The sequence below is a fragment of the Puma concolor genome, chromosome C1 (genome assembly GCF_028749965.1).
Source record: "Puma concolor isolate L17-30 chromosome C1, mPumCon1.1.hap2, whole genome shotgun sequence".
Classification (NCBI taxonomy): Eukaryota; Metazoa; Chordata; class Mammalia; order Carnivora; family Felidae; genus Puma; species Puma concolor.
The window spans coordinates 22,076,647-22,099,637 of record NC_141674.1 but is presented as its reverse complement, the minus strand read 5'-3'; the positions used below and the strand labels follow the sequence as shown (position 1 = coordinate 22,099,637).

At 51.9% G+C, this 22,991-nt stretch overlaps 1 protein-coding gene and 1 long non-coding RNA gene across 9 annotated transcripts in view; both read right to left on the bottom strand.

The window, feature by feature from the left end:
* The window catches only part of PTPRU (protein tyrosine phosphatase receptor type U), an 80,686-nt gene that overhangs the window by 48,387 nt on the left and 9,308 nt on the right, over positions 1 to 22,991 (bottom strand). For 7 of the 8 annotated variants that reach the window (XM_086716251.1, XM_086716252.1, XM_086716253.1 and 4 more), the window contains exons 2-7: positions 16,783 to 16,914; positions 13,763 to 14,034; positions 13,148 to 13,229; positions 12,928 to 13,043; positions 12,340 to 12,514; positions 11,456 to 11,749 (exon numbers count right to left, since the gene is read on the bottom strand). In XM_086716251.1, the coding sequence (XP_086572377.1) occupies positions 11,456 to 11,749; positions 12,340 to 12,514; positions 12,928 to 13,043; positions 13,148 to 13,229; positions 13,763 to 14,034; positions 16,783 to 16,914 (1,071 nt within the window). Of the gene's footprint in view, positions 1 to 11,455; positions 11,750 to 12,339; positions 12,515 to 12,927; positions 13,044 to 13,147; positions 13,230 to 13,762; positions 14,035 to 16,782; positions 16,915 to 22,991 lie in introns of those variants that run through there. The other variant, XM_086716258.1, reaches the window with a different exon arrangement.
* LOC147577876 (uncharacterized) lies at positions 3,772 to 11,009 on the bottom strand. Its single transcript, XR_015254573.1, has 2 exons — positions 7,145 to 11,009; positions 3,772 to 6,902 (listed from the first exon to the last, which is right to left on the bottom strand). It is a non-coding gene; the product is annotated as an uncharacterized LOC147577876 (long non-coding RNA).

Sequence of the window (22,991 nt, the reverse complement as noted above, 5' to 3'; positions counted from 1 at the left end):
TGCACCTGGCAACATTGGCTGAGTCCCTTCACCTCTCTGAGCCTTAGTTTCCTCACCCACAAAAGGGATTAATATGCCCTACCTCACAGGATGGTTGTAAAGTTTAAGGTAATGTGTGTAAAGCATGTGTGACAATGGCCACAAAAATGTTAGTGATAATTTTTTTTTAATTGTTTTTAACGTTTATTTATTTTTGAGACAGACAGAGACAGAGCGTGAATGGGGGAGGATCAGAGAAAGAGGGAGACACAGAATCTGAAACAGGCTCCAGGCTCTGAGCTGTCAGCACAAAGCCCGATGTGGGGCTCAAACCCACGACCGCGAGATCATGACCTGAGCTGAAGTCGGACACTTAACCGACTGAGCCACCCAGGTGCCCCCAATTTTTTTTTTAATAACACAGTTCACCTCCTAGTTCAAGATCATCCTGGAAGACATCAGGACAGTCCAAATCAACCAAATGCTGTATCTTTCTTAATTTATTAATTCCAAGCTTGTTCTAAAAAAGCTTATAGTAGGGGCGCCTGAGTGGCTTAGTTGGTTGAGCATCCAACTTCAGCTCAGGTCATGATCTCACGGTCTGTGAGTTTGAGCCCCACGTTGGGCTCTGTGCTGACAGCTCAGAGACTGGAGCCTGCTTCAGACTGTGTCTCTCTCTCTCTCTGACTCTCCCCTACTCATGCTCTCTCTCTCTCTCTCTATCTCTCTCTCAAAAATAAATAAACGTTAAAAAAACTTTTTTAAATAGGCTTATAGTGATACATACAATGCAATAATATATAGAAATCAGGATGATGGGGGAAATGAGACTCAAATAATTAAATAATGCCAGAGAATGTTAGGAAAACAGAAATTCATGCCATGGGGTCCCATGCAGGTCCAAAGATAAGGTTCAAATTGAGTGGTGACTTCCCTGATTGCCAAAGCAAAAAGGGAAATACAATCTGTCACATAAGGGCAATAAGAACAATGACAGTTAACATTTACTGGGGGGGGGGGGGGGGGGGGGGCTTTGTATGTGCCAGGCCTTGCTCCAGAGGCTTTAAAACACTTTATCTCATTTAATCTTCTCTGCAATCCAATAGACAGGTGACATTATTAGCCCTGTCATATAGCCATGGAAATGGAGGCACAGAGGGATTAGGTAACTTGCCCACAGTCAGTCCCACAGATGGTTAAGCGGTGAAGCTGGGATGCAAATTTGGACAGGCTGGCTCCAAAATCCATACTCTTCACCACCACTACCTGCCTCTCCATGAGGAATTCACGGTCAACAACAACATCACACCAATGCCACAGGAGGTACAGCTCCCCCAACACAAGGGGGAGCGTGTCACTGTGCTTTGTAGCCTCTTGATCAATCCATGAAGCCACTTATAAAATGGTAAAAGCACACAAACAAACAAACAAACAGAAACACGAGGTTTCTGGAGCAAAGCAAGTATGGAGCCCAGGTGCTCAGCCCCTGGTTCTACATCTGCGTTGACCAGCTGTGTGATCTTAAATCTCCGGGCCTCAATTTCCTCATCTAGAAAATGATGGAGGAAGCCAAGATTACTGACGAACCTTCTCTTTCTTGCGCCCTAACTCCGTGAGATGCAGCTTCATTACCCTCAAGTTCCGCGAGCACCTGCGAAACGTCCCCAGTTAGAGACTCTCAGCACATGCCTCAGATGAGGAAATGCTGCCACTTGGCCTCTTGAGATGATTAAGTATGACCCTATGACCATGTCCCTGTGACTCATTTGCTCAGGATGCTCTTTCCAAAGGAGCCGCAAAGGGAAACACCAGCCCAGGCTGCTCTCTAGTCGGGAGGCCAGAAGTAGCACAGCGTTTGATGCTGGCCCAAGGACAGCACAATTCAAACTTCTATTTCCACCAGAGCTGTCCTCTCTTCCCTGGGCCACGGCCAAGTGGCAGGCTCCAGTCACAGATCAGGCCACCAAAGACGTATTTCAGCGCCTGCTAGGAGCAAGGCCCGCCTCTTGACTTCTTACAGAGTCTGGCTTCCTTCTCCCCCCACGAGCAAGGCAGACCCAATCCCTACCCGACGGAGACATTAAGGGGCTGATTCCACTGCTCACCGCACCCCAGGGGCTGCTGGCTGAAGCCCACTTACCACACTTATGTTTCCTCTCCCTTTCCTGGCCCACAGAACTTTTCCTAATGTTTTATATACACAGAGACAGAGAGAGAGAGAGAGAGAGAGATTATTTATTTTTGCAAGAGAGAGACAGAGAGCAGGGGAGGGGCAGAAACAGGGGAAGGGAGAGAGAGAATCCCAGGCAGGTTCCACGCTGAGCGCAGAGCCCAAAGCAGGACTTGAACCCACAAACCACGAGATTGTAATCTGAGCCGAAACCAAGAGTAGGACACTTAACCAACTGAGCCACCCAGGCGCCCCCCACCCCGCCCCCACCAATGTTTTTCTATCCGGTTTCATTTTAACCCACGTTCTTAGCTGTTCAGAGTACAGGGGGCGGGTTTTGGGTATGTCCACTCTGCCACCTTGTTCAGAGATCTTTGCTTTATTCCCTGACTTCCAGGCCCTGGTCCTGGCTGCCCCATGGGTACTGTGTCTCCCAAGGTGTCCATGGGAGTCAAAGCACCACTGCTTTATTTGTTCCCTGCATCCCTGCTCACATCCCTGCCCCCAGGGACACCTGCCCCACATGCCTTTCCACCCATGCAGGTTTGGCCAATGTGCACTGCTTCCTTCACCCTCCTGCAGCAGTTAGACAAAGGCACAAAAAGTTACACGTAAACCGGTGACACAGGCTGGGTCGGTACTATGACAAACAGGACAGTAAGTGTTCCATCCAAAAGGGACAGCTGTTTCTCAGCTCCAGACAATTTTCCCATGTAGGACTACAGACTCAGGGTGGCGAGATCCTCCCCCTTTAAAAAAAAAAAAAATTCTATTTTTAAATAAATATACTCAATGTAGGGCTCAAACCCACAACCCCGAGATCAAGAGTCACACACTCCACCAACTAAGCCAGCCAAGGGCCCCAAGATCCTCCCATTTTTTAAAGAGAAGCCAGAATTTCATATTTTTATGTGAAATCTCCAGGTTTTTAACTATTGGCAACCCAGGGTGCCTGGGTGGCTCCGTCGATGGAGTGTCTGACTCTCGATTTGGGCTCATGTCATGATCTCAATGGGATCAAGCCCCACATTGGGCTCTGCACTGAGCATGGGGCCCACTTACGACTCCCTCTCTCTCCACCTACCCCTCTCCCCTACTCACATGCTTGCTAGATAAAGAGAGACAGCCAGCCAGCCAGCCAGCCAGGTGGATAAATCCTGGCAACCTACTCAGGTTTTTGTAAAAACCACTTTGTAGGTCACTAAATAACTAACCGCCCACCTGGAGGAAGAAACTTCCACCCTCATGCCTCACTCTCCAGACGCTGTGTTAGCCAACCGCCCCCCCCACCCCCACCCCGTCCACCTCACTGGATTGAGGGAGTCTTCGAAAAGAAAGCTCACTCTCCCCTTCTCACCCCACCCTGATCAAATCTGGGCGGACCCAGGAGCTCAAATAGTTTGTTGACTACAGACGGATATGTTGATTGAGGGGTGTGAATTCACGAGTCGCTGCTTCCAAAAACCATTTGGCACCCACACATTCTCTCTTCAGCTGCCAGCACAGGCTGGCAAACAGCCCTTGGGGACCTCAAAGCCCCAGCCCTCTAAACTCCACCACACTGCAGGCCACTCAGAGATCAGAGGTCAGACGCACAAGAAAATAAGGAGGCTCACAGTGAATACCTGTTAAATCACGACACACAGTGCTGATTTTAATAATGCGAATGAGGATGCAATAACCCTGAAACTTTCAACTGTTTCTCGCAGGAGGGGCTTTGGAGCAGGGCGGGTGCTCCAAAGCGCAAATCCTATCTCCACCTCTCATTGGTTCTGTGACTTCAGGCAAGTTGCTTTGTTCCCTCTGAACCTGGACTGAAAAATGGAGATAGTAACTAACGCCTGCTTTGAAGAGCAAGTGGCAGAGTCACGGGCAAGGATGTGAGCCAGACCGCCCGGCCTCTCGTAATTAATAAACATGTGCGCGCTAAGATGAGGTAACGGTAGAAATAGAAATTAGTACAACCAGTTTTTAAAGCAATATACGTCGAAGCCCTTTCTTAAGCCACTCCTGACTATTTATCCTACAGAAATTACTCAGGGGGGCGGGGGGAAACACTATAAGCACCAAGTTTTTCAATGCAGTATTATTTATGATAACCAGGATCTGGAAACAAAATCGTCCAGCAATATGGAGACACTCCATGGACCTCTATAAGCCAATAAACATAATTATAAACAACACAACACATGGTACACCCCAAAGCGAAGGAAGCAGGATACAGAATGCCTTCTACATCCCAGTGACAGGGGTGTAAAACTGTGTACCGTAGGCATATGGGCAGAGATTTGAAGAAGACAGAAAAACTGGGCTAGGATAGTGAGGTGTAGAGTGATTTTTGTTAAATGTCTCTTCCTGACATTATATTATTGCTTTTACACTAAATCATATTGTAGGAGGGGAGTTTCAGGGAGATGGGGTGGGGAGGATAACACAGCGGACCAACAGCAAAACAATTGCTGGTCAAGATGCCTAAGTGGGACGAGGGGTGAGTCGGGGGTAGGGGGTGGGGCAGAACATCAATGAAGGAAGCAAGTCGTTAAGACGGGCAGGATGAGTTGCTTGGGTTCTGTGCGTCTGGTCCCTGCCCCAGCTTCCATCCTCACCAGCCTGTGTGAAAAGTTCAGCAGTGCCTGGCACAAGGTGGGGACTCAGCCCACGACAGCAATCGCTGTCACCGTGGCTGCTGCTGTTGTTTCAAACGCTTCCCTAGAAATCGGGATATTCTAACTTTGGCTCTGACTCTGCTATGGACTCACTGGGTAGATCTGGGCAAGGGACTAACTCTCCAAATCTCAGTTTACTCATCTGCAAAATGGGAATCAGCTACCACTCTCGCCATGAAACCCGGGGCCCTGACCCCAGTCCCCTCTCTGGGTTTCAGTAACCCCCCCGTACGCTAAAGGGGAGTAGAACAGAGATCATCTGCGGATCCCCTGGCTCTGATTTTTCTTTTGAATACCTGACCAGAACTGGCTTTGAAGAGTTAAAAACACCGTAATGATAACAACTGTCATTTGCTGAGTACTTACCATATGAGACGCCATCGTCACACGTATTTAGTGCATTTACAGGCGATTATTTGCAGTTAACCTGAAACACTGGGAGGCCCGAGGGTGCAGGCCTCACATCTCCTCTCTTTGCCATCTACACTTATTCCCTAAAATCTAAGCACTAAATCAGGGGTCCTCAACCTTGGCACCACTGACATTTGGGACTAGAGAATTCTCTGTTGTGGGAGCTGTTTGTGCACCGGAGGACTTCAGCAGTTCCCCTGGCTTCCCGTACCCTTCAGATGCCATTATCACTCCACCCCCGGCTGTAATAACCAATGTCTCCAGACACTGCAAATGTCTCCCGGGAGACAAAATCACCCCCGGTTGAGAACCACCAGGGTAAAAGATCCCAGCCAGTCTCCTGGCTTTAAATACCATCTCTGTCTACACTGATGACTTCCAAATTTATGTCCGCAGCCTGAACCTCTTCCCTGAACCCCACACTCGTAAATCCATCTGCCTGATGGATATCTCCGCTTGAACGTCTAATAGGCATCTCAAAGTCAACATTTCCAACACAGAACTCTTGATCTACAGCACCCCATCACACCTGCCCCTCTGCAGTCTGCTCGTTTCCAGCAAATGACAACTCCATCCTTGCAGCTGCTCGAGCAAAACACCTTGGAGCCATCCTTGACTTCTCTTCTCCTCTCTCTTATTGCATAGCCCGCCCATCAGCAAACGCAGTCAGCTCGACCTTCACGATAAACCCCGGAGCTAACCGCTTCCCACCACTGCCGCGACCTCTCGGCTGCACTGTTACAGCAGCCTCCTCACTGGTCTCCCCTCTGGTCCTCGCCCTCCTAGAATCTACTCTTCACAAAAAGGCCAAAGTCATCCTTTTATACAAAGTAGGTGATGTCACCCCTGCTCTCCAAATCCTGCCATGGTGGCGCCCAGTTCACTCAGTGTCAAATGACTCTGCATCCCACATCCCCAGAGTGACTTGGCCGTCCTCTCGGGCCATCTCCTCCCTCAGTCACTAGGCCACAGTTACACTGGTCTCCTTGCTGCTTCTCCGTGTGCCAAGCATCCCCCAGCCTCCAGGTCCTTGAGCCCTGCTGTTCCATCCGCCAGGCTTGCTCCTTCCTCCAGCAATTTCTCCAGCTTCTATGTGGCTCAGTGGCTCGCCTCCCTCAGGTCTTGCTCATAAGTCACCTTCTCAGTAAAATGGTCCCTTGAGCCTTTTTAAAATAACAATCGTCCTACCCCCACACCAACCCCCCCCAACCCTGCTTTATTCTTCACGGCACTTATCATCATCAAACTATAAATCTCACCTGTTTTACTGTCTTCTCCTGCCACAATGTGAGTTCCGTGCAGAGTTCCCGAAGGAGGCACTCACATGCTAATAGCCTTGCTTGGCTCCGTCATAGTCCCACATCCCTAGCAACTACCATAGTGCCCGACGCATAACAGGCACTCAATAAACATCTGTTGAATGAACCCTAACACCGACCCCTGTGTGGTAAAGATTCTTATTCTTCTCATGCTGTAAAACAAGGGCATGAAAGCTCTAAGGTTAAGTAACCTGACCTAGATCCCTCAGTGAGAAAGTGATTCCCATGGGAAAACTCTGCACTCTGATGCACCACTCAAGAGTTTCTTCAAATGTGGCACTCACCTGGATTTTTAGGTGGCTCCCCAGATCAGCTCTGAAAAACACTTAAGAACACAGGCTGTCAAAAGATGAAAACCTTGGGGCGCCTGGGTGGCGCAGTCGGTTAAGCGTCCGACTTCAGCCAGGTCACGATCTCGCGGTCCGTGAGTTCGAGCCCCGCGTCAGGCTCTGGGCTGATGGCTCAGAGCCTGGAGCCTGTTTCTGATTCTGTGTCTCCCTCTCTCTCTGCCCCTCCCCCGTTCATGCTCTGTCTCTCTCTGTCCCAAAAATAAATAAACGTTGAAAAAAAAAATTAAAAAAAAAAAAAAAGATGAAAACCTCGTCTCTTAACCAAAAATTAACTCAAAGTGGATCACGGACTCAAATGTAAAACGTAAAACTGTAACTCTTTTAGGAAAAAAACCGGAGCAAATCCTTGAGATCGAAGGCAAGGCATGGAGGTCTTAACCTTGACGCCAAAAGCACAACTCATAGAAGGAACCAGTTTTGATAAACTGGCCCTCATCGAAATTAAAAATGGGTGGGGCGCCTGGGTGGCTCCATCGGTTCAGCGTCCGACTCTTGATTTCACCTCAGGTTGTGACCTCACAGTTGTGGGATCAAGCCCCACGTGGGGCTCTACTGACAGCACGGAGCCTGCTTGAGACTCTCTCTCTCCCTCTTTCTATGTCCCTCCCCCACTCGTGAGCGCGCGCTCTCTCTCTCTCTCTCTTTCTCTCTCTCAAAATTAATAGATACATAAACATTACCAAAAAAATGGTTGCTCTGTAAAAGCCCAGGTGAAGAGTATGAAAAGGCAAGCTAAAAGCAGGGAGAAAATATTTATACACTATATACCCAACAAAGACTAGTATCTACAATGTGTAAAGAACTCTCAAAACCCAAAAGGAATGAATGAATAACCCAATTACAAAATGGGCAAAGACATGAACAATTCGCCAAGGAGGATACGCAGACGGCAAATAGCACATGGAAAGATGTTCGATAACATTAGGCATTCAGGAAGCACCACTTAAGACCAGGATGGGCGATCACTACACATCCCTCAGAATGGTTAAGAAAAATGATGACAATCCCAAGGGTGCAGGAAACTGGATCACGCATACATTGCTGGTGAGAATGTAAAACAATACAGCCATTCTGGCAGTTTCTGATCAAAACAAAGTATGCGATTATCATGGGGACCCATCAGTTGCACCTGTGGGCATTTATCCCAGAAAAAATGAAGACTCGTGTTCACGCAAAACTCTATACACAAATGTTCACAGCAGCTTTACTTGTAACAGCCCAAAATAGGAACTAGTCCAGATGTCCCTGAACAGGTGAATAACCATTCGCCTGTTAAACAAACTGCAGTGTGTCCACACCATGGAATACTACTCAGCAATAAAAAAAGAATGAACTACCAATATACACAACTTGGATGAGTCTCCAGGGAATTATGCTGATCAAAATAGCCACTCTTTTTTTTTTTTTCCATTTATTTATTTTTTGAGAGACATAAAGAGAGCACAAGTTGGGGAAGGGCAGAGAGAGAAGGAGACACAGAATCCGAAGCAGGCTCCAGGCTCCGAGCTATCAGCACAGAGCCCGATGCAGGGCTCGAACTCACAAACCGTGAGATCGTGACCTGAGCCAAAGTCAGATGCTTAACCGACTGAGCCACCCAGGCGCCCCAAATAAGCCACTCTTACTGCCAAGACAATTCAATGTGAAAAGAATACTCTTTCCAACAAATGGTGCTGGGACAACCAGACATCCACAAGCAGAAGAATGAAGCTGGTCCCCTACCTCACACCATGTGCAAAAACAAACTCAAAATGGATCATGGACCTAAATGCAAGAATTCAAACTATAAGAGTCTTAGAAAAAATAGGGGTAAATCTTTGTGACTTTGGATTAGGCAATGGTTTCTTAATATGATATCAAATGCACAAACAACAAAAGAAAAAACAGATAAACTGGACTCCCCCAAAATGAAAAACTGTTGTGCTCCAAAGGATACCATTAAGAAAATTATAAAACAACCCATAGAATCAAATAAAATATTTGTAAGGGTCCAGAACCCAGAATACATAAAGAATTCTTACAAGTCAGTAATACAAAGACAAATAACTTTGAGTGCCTGGGTGGCTCAGTCAGTTAAGCACCCAATTACAGCTCAGGTCATGATCTCACAGTATGTGGGTTTGAGCCCTGCATCAGGCTCTGTGGTGACAGCTCAGAGCCTGGAGCCTGCTTCGGATTCTATGCTCCCTCTCTCTCTCTCTCTGCCTCTCCTTAGCTCGCACTCTATCTCTTTCTCTCTCTCAAAAATAAACATTAAAATTTTTTTTTTTTTTTAAAAAGACAACCCAACTTAAAAATGTGTAAAAAATCTGAATGGACATTTCTACAGAGAAGACATACAAATGTCCAATGAGCACATGAAAAATTGCTCAATATCATTAACCATCAGTGAAACTCCAATCAAAACCTCACTGAGATACCATTTCACACCCACTATGAGGGTAATTATCAAAAGACAGATAATAACCAGGGTTGGTGGGAACGTAGAGAAACTGGAAACTTCACACACTGCTGACGGGAATGTAAAAATGACAGCTGCATACAATGCAATATTGTTTGGCAATAAAAAAGGATAAAGTAAATATGTGCTACCACCTGGATAAACCTTGAAAACATTATGCTAAGTCACAAAGACTACATATTGTATGATCCCATTTATATGAAATGTCCACCAAGAGGCAAATCTACAGAGACAGAAAGCAGTTTTAATGGGTGCCTAGGGCTGGAGATGATAGAAGGAAATGTGGGGAGGGATAGACTACTAAAGAGTGCAAGGTTTCTGGGGTGCCCAAGTGCCTCGGTCTGTTAAGTGTCCAACTCTTGATTTCAGCTCAGGTCATGAACTCACTGTACTGACTGTGGAGCCTGCTTGGGATTCTCTCTCTCCCTCTCTCTCTCTCGTGCACGCACACGCTCTCTCTCTCTCTCTTTCAAAATAAACAGAAAAAAAGAGTACAAGGTTTCCTTTTGGGGTGATGAAAGTGCTCGAAAACTTACTGTGGTGATGGATGCACCCCTCTGAATATACTATAAACCACTGGACTGTGTACTCTAATGAGTGAATTTATGAGATGTGAATTAAATCTCAATAAACCTGTTCCCAAATTTTTAAAAGTCAATTTCAAAAGGTTATATGCTATATGATTTCATGATTTATGTAACATTTTTGAAATGGCAAATTTTTTTTTTCAGTTTATTTTGAGAGACAGAGAATGCCAGCATGGGAGGGACAGAAAGAGAGGGAGAGAGAATCCCAAGCAGGCCCCACACAGCACAGCGCTGGATGAGGTACTCGATCCCACAAGTCATGAGATCATGACCTGAGTTGAAATCAAGAGTTGGACGCTTAACCCACTGAGCCATCCAGGTGCTCCTGAAATGGCAAAATTTTAGAAATGATGGACAGATTGGTGTTTTCCGGGGGCTGGGGTTGGAGGAAGGGAGGCAGGTGAGTATAGATAAAAAGGGCCATACAAACTGACTGAACCATCCAACATCTTGACTGTGGTGATAAGCATACAAGCCTGTACATGTGATAAACTGTATAGCACTAAATACATGCACACACACAAACAGGGACAAAGGAAACTGGGCAAGTCTGAGTAAGATCTGTGGATTACATAAATGTCAATACCCTGACTGTGATATTATCCTACAGGTCTGCAAAATGTTACCTTTTCAGGAAACAGGGTAAAGTGCATCGGGAATCTCTGTAGCTTTTCTTTTCTTCTTTTTTTTTTTTTTTAAGTAATCTCTATACCCGATATGCGGCTCAAACTCACAACCTGGAGATCACGTACCGACTGAGCCAGCCAGGCACGCTGGCAGTTTTTCTTACGGCTGCATATGAATCTACAATTATCTCAATAAAACTTCCAATTATAATATACTGCAATCTGTCCTGTTCTATTCTCAATTTCTCTTCAGATTAAACAATGTCCTCCGGTGCATGAGTGCCACAGCTCCTAACAGCTGCTTATACCCTTTTTAAGGAGAAAGAGCAGACCTCAGGTTCAGATGCCCCCACAAGAGACTCTAGCTGAAATTAATAACGCACTTTTTTTTTTCAGTTGTTTATCTAGATGATATGATGTGGAATTAAGAACACAAATTCTGGAGCCCGCCAGTCAGGGATCCCAATGCCAGCTCTGCCACTCACTAGCCAGTCACTTAACATCTCTGTACTTCAGACACCTCATCTGTAGAATGGGTTTGACAAGAGTACCTAGATCAGTGTTGTGAGTTTTAAATCACTGTGCGTGTGTGTGCGTCTGACTGTGTGTGTGTGTGTCTGACTGTGTGTGTGTGTATGTGTGTGTGCGTGTGTGTGTGTGTGTGTGTGTGTGTTCATAGACATACGTATAGCGTCAGGCACAAACTCTTAGCTATCATTATCTTTACCAAAACAAGGACTAGGGGGAAATAACCTTTTAGAAAGTTTTAGAAGCACAGGTGCTGACCATATTACCTCTCAGAATGTATCCCCTTGGTCCCTCCCACGATAGCCCTGAGCCCATACCCGGGTGTCCGGAGGAGGGAGTTGGGCCGGGAGGCACCCACCTGCGCACTTGGTGCGGCTGATGAGGGGTGGCCCAGGGCGGCCGGTGCCGCCATCACCTGGGCGCGTGAGCAGCACACTGATCTCGTACTCCGTGTCGGGGTCAAGGTGCCACAGCTTGTAGGTCTGCAGGCTGACGGCGTGCACCTCCGCCCATGGGCCGCGGGACATGCGGTACTCAATCTCCTTGCGCACGATCGGCCCGTCGCCAATGATGGAGTTGGTGTTGAGCTGGATGATGAGGTAGGTGGGACCCGCGCGCAGCAGCTGCGGCGGCGCGATGGGGGTGGGGGGCTCTGCGAGGACGTGAGGAAGAGGTGGAGCCGAACGATGCGCTGTGAGACCCTGCCCTCAACTCGGGATCCCAGCACACCCAAGTCCCCAGTGACCCTCCCTGTCTTCCCAGGGGCCCTGATCAAACGCCCAGACCCTCGACTAGACTTCCTCGCTCGTGCCCACTAAATCCCCAGGCCTTAAGGGGTGTCCGCTCCAAAGGCTGTCCCCGCCCTCATCCTTAAGCCTACACCCTGTCCCTCACTCCCCTCTGAATCCCCAAAGACTAGCGTTCAGGAGCTGACCGCACCCCGGTCGGATCAACCCCGGATCCCCACAGCCTGACCCGCCTGCGTGGCTCACGGCCCACGTCTGGCCTAGCTCTCCCCGCCTGCCTGCTTCTCAGTCACACCCCGCCCCCTGGAGCGGACCTCCTCCCTGGAGAGAAACTGCCCCCCTTGACAGACCCGACTCCCAGTCTTCCCCCCACGGCCCCACCTTTCTACAGGCCACGCCCCTAGACCAGACCCCGCCCCCTCGCCTGGCCCCGCCCTTCAGATGGTGCAGGTCCCACCCCCAACCCCTCCCCGGGAGAGCGCCCGCACGCGCTGACCCTTGACGATGAGCTCTGCGAAGTTCGAGACGCCCGCGCCGCGCGGGGCCTGGGACACGCAACGATACAGGTCCTGCTCCGAGCGGCTCACGGAGGCCAGCAGGAAGGTCGCCAGGAAGCGCCGGTGGCTGATGTGCCGCACGCTGGCCGCGGGCACCAGCGCCCCGCTCTGCCGCTGCGCAGGGGTAAGGTCGACAATGTCAGGAGCGCTGGGGAGGGAGGGTCCCAATCTCGCTCTGACCCGGGCGAGGGGAGTAGTACATGTCCTGGCCCCATTTAGCCGTCCCTAGTACACAGGGGACTTATGGGGTTCCTGGAATCAGCTCCATCACAGGAAGGCGCGGGATGAAAAGCTGATTAAGGGAACATGGTCTCTACCTCCGATGGAGAGTGGTTGGGGGATCCTGGAGTCACCCTCTATCCTGGGGGTATAAGAGGCCCCAAGAGGGCAGAGCAGAGCCTAGGTGAGAGCAGGGATGCATGAGTATGGGTGCTGGAAAAGGAAGGAACGACTCCACACCCCGCAAGGGACCCAGGTCCCAGAAGAAGTTTCCCCCCACCCTGGCTAAGGTTCCTGCACCCCCTCACCTGCAGGAGAAAGCGCTCTGCCTCTGCTGCTCTGCCCGCTGCCATGCATTGGAAGGAGGCGTTCTGGCCAGCGTTGACCTCCACATCGCCCAGTCGGGAGAAGTGCGGGGCCTTCGCTGCGGGAATAGAGCCACAGTGTGAGCTGGGCCGATGCCCGCCACAGTCAGGAGCCGTGGCCACCGGCACCCCTCACCCTGCACCCCAGTGGGCTGGGACTCACCGCAGGGGTAGCTGAGAAGCAGGATGTCATCTAGGCCCATGTAGCCCCTGCGGTCTGGGGAGATGAGGGCCTCAAACAGCACCTGGGGGAGGCGGGAGGTTCCCTGTCATATCCCTCCAGCCCTACCTGGGGAGGTGCCCACAAGAGACCCCTTTTAGCTCTGCTCCGGTCCCATGCTCCTCAACCAGCAGAGGTCAGCCCAACTCACAACGGCCTTCCCTACCAAGCCAGCTAGTTGTGGGAAGGTGTGTCAGCAGCCAGAGCTAACAAGGTCAAGGCCAGAGGTTCTCTCCCAGTTCTGGACAGTTACCTTCAAGCAGGAAAACTTTTCCCAGCAGACAGGGTTTCCAGGTCAGCACTGTTCCAACTCACCCTTGACCCCAGCCACAGACCATTTCTGTTGACAATGATCTCTGATGCTGAACCCAAACCACAGCAGCACTGAATAGCCTGATGCTGACCACAGACTGACCCCTGACCTTGACCACATATTGACTCCTGATGCTGAACACAGACTAATTCCAACCTCGGTCACTTGCTTACTCTGACCTCGGGCTGACACCTCTCTACCCACTCCCCTAAGCACAGGCTGACCACAGACCAAACCCAGCCTACCTGATATTCATTGGGCCAGAAGGTGCTGACAGCCAGCTCAGCCTGGTGCCACTGACGACCATGCGATCCAGTCATATTCCAGACGGCACTGCCCAGGGGACCCCCATTGACACGCACGTAGATGCCCAAGGTGCCCGGGCTGTGCCCATCCCGGCTGTACAGAAAGTAGCTGAACTGCACACAGTGGGTATCATTCTCACTCAGGCTCTGGAAGATGACATGGGCCCGTTGGCCTGGGGCATGCTGGGAAGCATTGACCATCAAGTAGGAGCCTAGAAAGGGAAGAGGCAGGAGCTGAGGAGGCTTGGGGAGGACCAAAGTCAGGTGGGCAAAGGAGGGGGACAGAAACAAAGGAGTTCAGGCATTTGGACCCACTAGGAATCAAGGGTTTTGAGTTCTGGTCCCAGCTCTGACCCGCTACGCTGAGTCCCTTCACCTCCCTGCATCTGTTTCCCAGAGGAGAGAGCAAAAAACACACAAAACTGACTCTCTCCAAACCCTTTATGGTCCCTCACCACCTACGATCACAGTCCAAGCTCATGCTGATCTACGACTTTCCCCATGTGCTGAGCTGCCCTTGGAGGCAGGGACTAACTAACTAGGTCATTCATCTAGGAGTCAAGAGTCTGGCACATGACAGGCCTTCAAAGGCTACCTTTTCTGAAGTCTTCCCTCCCTGTCCCTCTATAGGCTTCTCTCCTGGCCCTTGGATCATTAATAAAGTGTCTGTCTCCCCACCAGCCTGTGATGCCTCGGAGGCTCCACTGTGTCTCCAGCATAGGGCTGAACCCAAGCTGAATGAGTGTGTAGAACAGAGATTGAATAAAAGGACTCTAACTTCCCTTCCAGCCCCCACCCTGGGTCTAAACGCCTGGGATACAAATCTCTTCCAACCTGGAGAAAGGCAGCAATCTCCTTCTCCAGATCTGGGCTGTGTACTGGCAGGGGGTGGAGGGGGCCTGGCAGGGTAGGAGGGACTGGACTCCTTCGGGATCCAGCTAGGGGATTATGGCTTCCCTTTTGTGGGGAGAAGGCCCCAGCAGCTGCCAAGGGGGTGCCCACAGCCACCCAGCACCGCCTCCTCCCGGGCTTGGCTGCCAGCCAAAACAAGCTCATTCAGATCCCAAACCACGAGGCTCCCTGCTCTGGGAGGGCTCCCCAGGGACTCCACTGGAGGGGATCTCATTCATCTCTGCAAGCCAGGGGCCTGTGAAGGCGGCTCCTGGATCAGTCCCGGTGGGATAGTAAACAGAACTCCCAAGTCCCCGTCCGCACCCAGAAAGGGGCACATCCTGGCCCCCAACAGTGCCTCTTGGCCCACTCCTCTGCCCCTCTCTCTCCTCTCTTCTTCCCTAGTTTTTCCCCACTCTGCATCCCTCTCCTTCTTCATTTCCTCCCTTCATTCCTGTGGCTCTTCCTTCCCCTGTCTCTGAATCTCCCTCCTTCCTTCTCCCTCCACCCCCAACTCCCTTCCCTAGAATGTGTGCCCTGAGAGGGCAGAGACGGTGGCCCTCTCGCTGACCACTGCGGCCTCAGGATCCAGCACAAGGCCCACACGAAATGCTAAATGTCTCTCTCCCCTTTCTCACTGGGCATGTCCCTACGGGTGTGAGAGAGAGAGGCAGAGCCCACACTGGGTCCCTGCCGTGGTGGGCACCTTGACAGATCACAGTCACACAGGTCAGACTCTGATACCCACTAGCACAGGGGTCAAACCAAGAGCTGAGAGCCGTTCCTGCAAAGGAGAGAGGAATGCCCCAGGGAGGGTGCTGTGTGAGCAAAGGCACAGAAAGGGGAGGCAGGGAGGCCTCCAGGGGGCAAGGTGAGCAGGAGGAGACGGGGCTGAACGGCCGCCCATGCCAGGTTGCGGAAGGCCTCTCTGGCGGCTTCAAGTCCTGGCCTCACCACTGAGACCCTTTGCTGCACCTACCCGAACTCTCGAGGGCCAGTGCAATTGCAGCCATGTTGTGAGTGGAGTAGCAAAGGGCCTGGTCCGCTACTATGACAGGGCGAAGGGGAGGGGGGTCCTTAGGCTGTCTACTTTTGGAGTTCCCTCAGCAAGCCCATCTCGTTCTCACCCTATGCTATGTCTTCTAACCCAGCCTTTATCACTAATAAAGTTCATAGGCTGGCCTCCACCTCTCTTATCCTGTTCTAAATTCCCAGTTAATTCTGTACGCCGTGCAGAGGGCCCCCTCAAATACCTCCAACAATAGCAACTAACCATTCACTGAACCCCTACATGCCACTCCCATGCTATATACCCTGTAGGCATTATCTAATAACCCTGTGAAATGGATTATTGTGCTCTCCACTTCACAGTTAAGAAGACGAAAGCTCGGAGACGTTAAGTGACTCGCCCAAAGTCACACAGCTGGTAAAGTGATGAGGCCAGGATTTGAAGCCCAGTCTTCATGATTCTGGAACCAGGATAGCAGGGGCCCTCATCAGAGTAGGAGGCCAGCACTACAATCCATGTAATTAGTCTCCTGACCCCCAGTCCAGTGCCCACGATGCCATAAATGCCTCATCCTGAAATGGGGCAGAGCAAGGTAGAAGCTGGGAAGGATCTGGGACTTCCAGGAAGAAGGGGGCAGAGAAAGGAAGGTCTTGTAACATCCAGCCCCCAGTGTTACTGCTCCATCAGCATCAACATCTTCAAGTCTTGGGAGACCAGGATTCAGAGGCTCCCAGGGAGGAGAGGGCCTCCCTGGCGGTGGAAGACTTAGGACAACCTGATGGGAGCCAAGCTGCAGGGGGAGTAATGGGAAGTGGGTTTTACCTTAGCACCTATAAGGGTCTTTGATTGCTTGAACCTGCACCCATCTTACAGGTAAAACTACCCGATACACACAATTGAACAGCATGCACAGAGCGCCACATGCACGGTCCTACGTATGTCCTTACAGATGCAAAAGCAAACGAGGCCCAGAGAGGTTAAGGAATGTGCCCACGGTCGCACAGCGGGTGGCTAGAACTAGAAGGAGACCAGGGGGAATGGGAGTTGAGAGTAGGCTCACCGTGTGGCAGGTCTGCAGGAGCCCGGGTACCAGGGTGGATCTGCACTTGGTCCCACTGGAAGTCGTCGTACTGGGCCTGGCTGTACTCGCAGGGCACTGCTGGGTCGCTCGCCTCTTCGAAGGTGCAGCCGGCTGTGAGGGCAGGGCCTGGTTAGCCCTGGCTAGGGCACCACTGCTGGCCAGGAAGGCTCCTGGGGCTCCCCTCCAGGTGCCCCTCACTGCCCTGCCCACCCAGGCCCACCCTCCTCCCCTCCCTCTCCTAGGCCTCCCCTCACTGCTCCCTCCTCCAACCCTTTCCCTCTTTTCACTGTCACCACCCAATACTGGGACGTCCCCACACTGCCCACTCCCAGGACCACACACTGCACAACCACCCACCAAAGATCCTCCTCAGGGAAAACTAGTTAACATTATCACTACAACATTAGAGCCTCACAGCTCATGAGGTCAGGTCTAGAATTATCCCCATTTTACAGATGAGGAAACTAAGGCCTTCCTTAAGGCCACACAGCCAGGTAGTAACAGAGCTGGCGTCTGAATGGAGATCTCCTCTCCTAACTCCTACTCAGTGTCCCACTCCCTGCCCGCCCCCCCATCTTCACGTAAAGGACAGACAGTGGGTCCCAGGACTGGCGGGCTCAGGAATGCACTAAGCCAGCCCTGATGGTATCTCCTTAAAAATAACAATGGCCACTGATCATCTCAGGCAAGCCCGGTGCAGCGCTAACGGCTCTCAGGGTGGCATCTCATTTAGGCCTCGCCTCCTGAGACCGGGACCCCTATTGTTCCTGCTTGGCAGGTGAGTTTAGGGGATTCGGTCATTGCCCAGTCGCCCCGCTCCGGTCTCTGCCTGCAGGCCTGGGACACGCGAAGTCACAGTCATGTGTGGACGGGGCACGCGGATGACTAGAGAAGCAAGTTCCCGTGATTCGGACCCAATATTTACAGTTTGCACGAGGAGAAGAGGAAGGAGGGAAGAAGGCGAGGTAGAAACAGATGTGAGTCCTTTGCCTAGTAATGAGGTCCACGTATCTTAGTAGCTCATCGGAGCCCTGAGCCGGGCACTGAATAAATGTGAGAACCCCACCAGTTGGAGAAGTTAACAGCAAACTGGTTCCTGCAGTCACTCCCAGAGCTGGGTGCTTGCGGCCCCGTCACAGGCCGTCCAAGGCATTGGGGAGCCAGGAAAATGCGTGGGCAAGTGGTGAGGCCAGACCCTGTGTGGGTTATGTACCAGCCGCTGGTACTTCTCCCCACCTGACGGATGAGGTGACCGAGGCCCCGGGGGATGAAGGGCTCCATCCACAGTACAACACAGTGGTTATGTGGGTGGGCTTTGCCATGAGACAGACGTGGGATTGAATCTTGACTCTGTAATTTGTCAAGCTGTGCGACCATGGGCAAGTCACTTCTTTCTGAGCCTCAGTTTCCGCATCTGCGTGTGCGGTTGTTGAGGATGCAATGCGGGAGTCCACTGACCACGACGCCTAGCGCGTGCAAGCGCTCGGGAAATGGTGGCCCTTCACGGGTGCCACTTGAGCCTACACGAGCAACAGACAGAAGCGGGACTTGAACCCGTGGCAGTCAGATACCAGAGCCCACGTGTCCTTTACTATGAGAAGGAGCACAGCCGGGTTCTTCCCAGGCTCAAGAAGAGGAAGGAAGAGAAACTAGGGGGTGAGGGCCATGTGCCAGGCATGGCGGGCATCTGCCCCACAGGAGTGACTCCACTCTCGGGGGCTCTGCTGTTTCACCTGCTGCAGGGGACTTCTCTAGGTTGGCACACAGATCACGTGCAGTAGCATTTGGAAACATGCCCGGCAGAGCTGGGCACAAAGGGGGCTCGCCCTTGTTGGGGGTCCCCCGTTCCTCTTCTTGCACCCCATCGGGGTGTAAAACAATGAGATGTGGGCATGAGGCTGGCACTGAGTGGAGGGGATGAAATTACAGAAGCCTCTCTCCAGAGCTAGTGCAGGACCCTTCCAAATGCTCTTTGCCTCTTTGTGCGAAAAGCTCTGGTCAGCATCATGCCCTGTGGCCCGTGGGAGGTAAGTTTTAACCCAATCTGTGCTGAGAAGGCCTCAACTCTCCCTCGAGAAAATGACCCACAGCACAGCACAAAGGGAGGCCATGGACAGTAGGGTTGGTCAAAGAGGGCTTCCTGAAGGAGGGGAGAGCTGACTTCATTCAGCCTGAGCTGAGTCTACAGTCTGCTCCTGAGGTTCTTAGCCAAGGCCTCCCTAAGGCAGAGGGATGGCCAGAAAGGGAAGCCCAGGATCTAGAGCCTGGATGGAGCTCAGGCCCTTCCTATTCCTTTATAAGGCAGCTGCCCAAGGATATCTCAGCCATGGCCCTGAGGCAAGCCTGGGAGTGCCAGCTCCTTGGCGCCCCCCCACCCCCATCCCCGGTCCATCCCAAGCCAGGCCACGTGAGCTGTCAGGACTCCCAGACTGACCAACCTAGTCAGATGGACCCTCAAGACCATGTAACCTTAGCCAGAGTAACTCCCAGACTGACCCAGGTCAGTGACCCCCCCCCCCCACCCCAGACAGAACGACCTCAGCCAGAGTGACCCCAACACCATCCAGACCATCTGACTTTATCCAGAATGACCACCAGATTGTCTGACTGACCCCAGACCAGCTAACGCCGGCCAGAGTGTCCCCTGACCTCTGCCAAATGACTCCTACAATTGGCCTCAGGCAGGGAGGTCACCCTAGCTGACCTTCCCCCTCCACAGTGTCCCCTTAGGCAGAATGACTCACTGTCCCTGGTCCAGGTCCACCCCCCCCCAACGCGGTGCCTCTGGGGCCAGGCCAATTCCAACAATGGCACTTAGAGGATAATATCTCTGGGTCCAGGCTCCTCAATGAGAGCCACATCCTCACATTCTCTCCGGCTCCCCCTGGGGTGGGAACAATCAGGCCTCCCAGGTCCTAAGGAAAAACCTATCACCTCCAGTCTGGATGGTTCAAGGGCCCCAGAGCTAAGTCCCAGCTGCTGCTAGAGAAAGATCCAACTTCGGCTGGAGGCCACTGGCCTGGGGTGGGGTGGGGGGAGAAAAACTAGATCAGACTTTGGGTTCAGAGCAAGAATGGTAGCAGGGAATCCCTCTTGACTCCATCAACACAGACAGTGGCCGCAGACGTGCACACACACACGAACACCACCGTGAGGGGACTGCCACGTTCCGCCATGGCCACCTACACCCATGAAACTTCATAGGAATTCATAAGGAGGTACTATTATTATTCCTGCTTTACAGATGGAAACTGAGACTCAGAGAGATGAGGTGGCCATTCTAAGGCCACATTCTAAGTCCCAGAAGCTAGGATTTAAGCCACTTACTTATTCAAGGAGACTAGGTCCAGACAAAATAAGGCCCTGGTATTCCGCTGGCCACATGTGTTAATTCGGTTCCATTCACAGGAAATTTGCTCACTGACAGTATAAAGCAGGTCTCAGCCTGACACTAGTAGAGGCATAATGATAATTAAGATCCTGCCCTGGCTTCAGGGACCTCCCAGTCTGAGTGGGGCTGACGGAATAAGACAAAGCAGAGGAGGGCCAAGGCCACGAAGGGGATCCAGGGGAAAGATTTTCTGGAGGTGGGTGCATCTGAGCAGAGCGTGGAAAGATGGGTGTCATTCTGGCCAGTAGAGATGGTGGGTAGATGGGCCTCTGAGGCGAAGGAGGGCAGGGAGTAAACACACAGTCCAGAGCATAAAGGGGAGCGCAGACTGGCCAAAGCGATGGGAAAGGAGGCTGGAAAAAGGAAGACTGAGGCCAGATCAGGGAGGCAGGGCCTTAGGCATCTGGGCAAGAAGTTGGAGTTGGGAAGCCAGAATAGGTGTTTGAGCAGGCTTCAGATGAGACAGTGACAGATCCTCTAAACCAGGAGGGTGGGTGGGTTCTCCAGAGGGCACCACAAAATCAGGAGGGACAAGCCACAGTCAGATGTCAGGAACTGAGGTCCCCATCCTAGATGCAAACAGCACATACTCTAGTCACACCCAGAGAGATACACAACACACACACACACACACACACACAGCCCCACACTCCCCCCTCCTCATGCCTAGTGCAAGCCTCGGGGACCCAGTCTCAGCCAGGCTGGGGTAGGGAGAAAACCAGACGCCACAAGGGGGAACCCATCTCTGCCCTGGCCTCCCAGAGAGGGTGGGCTAAATCAACCCAGGACCCCCACCGGTTCCCCCAGCCTCAGCTCAAACTGGCCCAGCTACATTCCTCAGCTAATCTCCCCAATCTGGCAGGCGGTTGCCTCAGCAACCGTCAGCCACAATTTGGGAAGGCAGGAGGATGGCTTATCCACATCCGGCTGGGCTATGGATGGGGCGATGGAAGGGGCAACACAACCTCTGCAGGAAGTCAGGGTGTGGGAAGGGGGTCTCCCCGGCATGAGGGCCTCCTCGTCTCCGTTTGCATGTGTCTCCATATGCAGACGTGTGTGTGTGTGCGCGAGTGTGTGTGTGTGTGTGCACGTGCGTGTGTGTGTGTGTGTGTGTGTGTGTGGCTGTGAGAGTGACAGCCTGGTACTGACTTGTGAGCACGCAGCTGGGAGGCAGGAGACCAGGATCTAATAGCTGCTGAGCGTCTAATTCCCTGTGTGACCTGTGGCAGGTGACTTGCCCCCTCTGAACCTCGGCTTCCTCACTTACAAAATGAGAATGGGGACCCAGGTGACCTCTAAGGCCACATCGACCTCTAGAATGCTGGTCTCATTTGTGTGAGTATGCCCATGAGCAAGAATAATTTGAGGGCAGAGAGAGACTGTGGGGCAGAGGTATGTGAGCGAGGGTAAGCATGAGTCTCCCAAGTGTGGGTCCCCCAGGTGGCATGCTGTGAAGGTGTGGGTGTGTGGGTGTACATTCGCGTGCGGAGATCTATGACCACACTCAGGGATAAGCATGGACCTACAGAGGAGATGAATATATGTGGCGGGGTAGAGGGGAGTTGTGCACCTGTGTGCATGTGTGTGTGCATGTGTGAGCACCAGACTTTTCTCCCCACCAGACAGGGAGTGGTGCTCTGTGCCAACTGCGGCTGCCAGCCACAGTATTTTCTGAAGGACCCTAGGTAAATAGAGTTTGTTTGCCATGAGATTTTTGTTCTCTGATTTGTCAATAGAGCATTCAGTTCCCAAGGGTGGCCCCAGGAGAAACAGAACCTCCCCCAACAGACTATAAGTTTAGGGGCTGGGATCATACCCAACCACAGGCATAGCCCCAACCCTGGCCTGGGGAAACCAGATACATCCCCAATAACAGCACTGTTCTATTTCACCATCCGAAGCCACATCTCTATTTTAGGTAGCCTAACCCAACCCTGCGACCGACACTGGCCTCACCCCTGGACATTCTTGCCCAACCTGGCCCTGTCCTATGTTCTCCACCCCAACTACAGCTCCATGTCAGGCCCATCTAACCACCCCCCCTCCTCCTTCCCTAGGGTCTCTGACACCTTCGAACCCCACCCCCCGAAGTCCTGTGTATAGCAGATGGCCAACAGTGGCTGGACTTATTGACCCCATGATCCCAACTAGTCTCACCCCAACCAACCCCGCCCAGGCTCAAGGACCATGACTTCATCTCAGAGACCCAGTCCAGCCCATTTCACTGCTTTACCTGCCCAGATCAACACACCCAGACTTCAGCCCGGGGTTCCCTGGAGCTGTTCTTCAGAGCCCTGAATAACTGATGAGTAATTAATTAAGGGCAGGGGTGACTACCTTCTAATCACCCAGGATTCAGCATGCATGGCTGGAACTAGGAAGATCACCCTAGGCAGGACCACAGAGAGAAAAGACTGAGCTGGTACCCCACCCCCCCACAGGAGCCAACACAGACCCCAGCAAGGCCAACATCCTTCCACTTCCACTGAGGATAGAAGGAAGCCAACTAGACCAGGGAAACTTACGCCAGAAGCACTCCCCATCTCCCGGACCAATATGCACCACAAATCCTGAGGAGAACGGTAAGGCTGCCATGTTGGCGCTCTAAGGGGAAGGCACAGGGCTTGGCCCAACTCCAGACAGAGGCCAAGGGCTGAATGAGGGGCTGTGCTATGCAGGGGGATGGGGGGCAAAGAGTACACAGACCCCCCCACCGTGCGGACACTCTGTGTCACATAAAACACAGTGCAGCAGAGCAGGGAGGCAGAGGGCCATGCACAAACCCGTGCCGTGTAAA